Below are 2,884 nucleotides of genomic sequence, written 5' to 3' on the forward strand. Positions count from 1 at the left end.
GAAAGAGCGAGAGCCACGTGATCAGTGCTGCAGAGAAGGGTGTGCTGCTCACAAAGGGCGTGCGAGGAAGCAGGACACGAGCCCTGCCCTGGGCCAGGCCCCCTGGACAATCCCAGCAGGCTCAGGGCAAGGGGGGCTTCTTCAGCAAACCCCCGCTGCAGCTCCAAGAGTGCTCAAGGGACAGCCACGCTCCCCCCGAGAGCCCAGGACCCCTCGGCTTGCTCCCCGGGATGCTGTGTGCACCCCTCTGCTGTCCCCCCTGCCCCCCCCGGGCTCAGCCTGCAGCACAGCTCATCCTCCTGGCAGGGAAGGGATGAGGAACGAGCCAGCTGTGCTTCAGATTGAGCTCTAGGGCTGTTTCCAACCGCGGCGGAGCTTCATGTGTGGGTTAGCAGTGGAAGAGGGACAGGAGCTTTGGGGAAAAGCCTGCCTTGTCCCGCAGCCAGCGCCCCACAGGGGGGAATACCCAAGGACCAGCAGAGCGCAAAAGAGGCTTCTCTGACTGTCACAGCCCCGCTCAGCCCAGGGATTCAAGCCCCGAGCTGTGGTTTCCAGCACGGAGCTGTAATCCCTCCCGGAGACGCTTCCTCTGCCTCCTCTGGAACATCACGTGTGCCTGAAGTCCCTGCTCCAGAAAGGCTTTTCCCATCTCCACCACCACTGGCCACGACAGTGTATTTCTCGTACTCCCCAACACCTAATCAACTTTCTCTCTACAGCTGCCACTAAAGCATCTTTGATATGACAGCTCCTCTCCACTGCAAATCTCTACTCCATTGCATCCCTCAGGTCGCTGGGCTGGAGCTGCAGGAGACCCACGGGCACGGGCAAGCTCTGGCAAACCCCTGCAAGCTACAGCAGCCCGTTTCTCTGGTAAGGGCAAGGCTCCAGGTCTGTCAGCCCCCCTGAGCCCCCCGAGGGGAATTCTCTCTCCCCATGGCCTCTCCAGGTACCAGAGCACATAACACTGCTCTCGGCAACGGAAATGGGTTGATGTCCCTTCCCATGGACACTGTCACCACTGGAGGCAGGTTCTCAGCCCCGTGGCCAGCTCTAGCTGAGTTGGCCGGTAGCCCATCCCCCTTCCTGAGCACAGGCTCTGCTTTCAAAGCAGCGATGCTCCATACCTACAAAAAGAACGAGGCAGGGGCCCTCATTCAGCTGCACAGCGTTGGAGTCCGTCAGCTCCAGCACGGGCTTGGGGTGCCAGGGGAACTCGCGGCATTCGACGTCGTTCAGCACCTCCACCCGCCCCTGCCGCGTGATCACATCTCCCTTGGGGTCCAGGACGATGAGAGTTGGGATGCCTGCGACGGAAGAAAAACAGGAGGGATCAGCCAAAGCGCGAACCGGCCAGCGACAGGGCGTGGGGAGAACGGCCTTTTCCTATCGCCTCCGGCTCTGGCAGGAGCCCATGAGCATGCTGCGTCTCCGCAGCTCATGCACAGTGCGGGAATCGGGGTCCCTGGATCCTGTTTCCATCCTAGCAAAGGGCTGTAATTCAGCAGCCAGAGCAGGAAGCTGGGAGACAGGCTCTGTCATTGCCTGCCCTTCCCTGCCCAAGTGCAGGCAGGGATCACCACCATCTGGTGCTCCTGGATGCAAACCCCACCACACCATGCAGGGACCCTCCTTGCAGGCTCCCTCTATGCAAAGTGCCAGACAGAGGTGCCTCCTGCGCACAGGGCAAAGCAGCGCTGCCACGCAGGCACCACCACCCCAGCGCTGAGACATGGCTGCTGCTGGAAGAGCCTGGTCCCCAGTTCGCATGAACACACGCAAACCTTTTTTGCAGGGTGGACCGCAGGCAATGGCGGCCAGGAAGCAGGGTGTGTTCCTTCCCAGAAGGAACGCCATATATTTTAGCAGCCACAAAGTCCTCCATAAACCCCCACACCCCTCCAGCACTCAGCAGTAATCACCCAGCCATTTCAAGAGCACAGGGACATATCTAATGAGTCATGGATATTATTACCTGGTTCGGACACCGTTTCACACCACCTGAGCCCGGCGAGGCACCCGACACTGCGGGTGGAGGAAAGGCCCCCGGACTGAGCGGCAGCTGCACAGCAGTAATGAAGCCGTGCAGGAACGTCCAGGGTCTACTGGATCATGGCACTGGGCAGGATGGGGCTCAGGGGACACCTGCTGAGCTTCTGGCCCTTGGGACAAAGCCACATTTTGTCCCAAGCTATGGGGCTGGTAAGCCCCATCCTAAAGGAGAAGCCTTTGTAAGGGAGGTGAACACGCTTGCAGCAGAGATTTAGCACAAGTCACATATTCAAATGTGGCCAGGCTGGCAGTGGGACAGGGTGGACACCAGCTGGTGACCGTCCCATCTGATAAGGCACCGACGAGGCTTTCCGGCCACAAAACAGTCACGGGCAAATCAACAGAAGAAGCTCATGTTGGTGACTTCATCTGGAAAGCACACCACTCCTCTCTCATCACAGAGACAAAGAAACATCCCACAAGGAAGGAAGAGGGGAGAGTTTGGGATCAGGCCCCAAGAGATGAGTGATGTGACTAGTGTCAGTGCCAGGCGCTGCTGTCTGCTTCTCGTCATCGAGACTTTGATCCGCTCGCTATCCAGCATCTCCTCCTTCACCCAGCAACAGCCCCTAAACCACAACTGGGAAACCAAGGCAATTCAGATCCTCCTGCCCTCATCCAAAGGTTCATTTTAAGCTCATTTGTTAGAAATAACCTGAAGAGCCATTCTCTGAGCAGGAGGGACCCAGTGTGCTTGCCTCTGTCAGATTCCTGCCACTGTGCTCCCGTGTTTGTACAACAGTGGGTTACTCACAAGCCCTCTGAATTCTAGGCATTTCTCTAGGAAATACATGGCCGTCTGTCTGTCCCACGCCTGCCTGCAGGTCCGGGA

The 2,884-nt window shown here is 58.4% G+C and overlaps 1 protein-coding gene across 1 annotated transcript in view; it reads right to left on the reverse strand.

The window, feature by feature from the left end:
• The window catches only part of NXN (nucleoredoxin), a 21,331-nt gene that overhangs the window by 4,852 nt on the left and 13,595 nt on the right, over positions 1-2,884 (reverse strand). Inside the window, exon 6 of the mRNA XM_009882737.1 lies at positions 1,128-1,307. Coding sequence (XP_009881039.1) covers positions 1,128-1,307 — 180 coding nt within the window. The remainder of the gene's footprint in view (positions 1-1,127; positions 1,308-2,884) is intronic.

The sequence above is a fragment of the Charadrius vociferus genome, unplaced genomic scaffold (genome assembly GCF_000708025.1).
Source record: "Charadrius vociferus isolate BGI_N301 unplaced genomic scaffold, ASM70802v2 scaffold793, whole genome shotgun sequence".
In the NCBI taxonomy this organism is placed as follows: Eukaryota; Metazoa; Chordata; class Aves; order Charadriiformes; family Charadriidae; genus Charadrius; species Charadrius vociferus.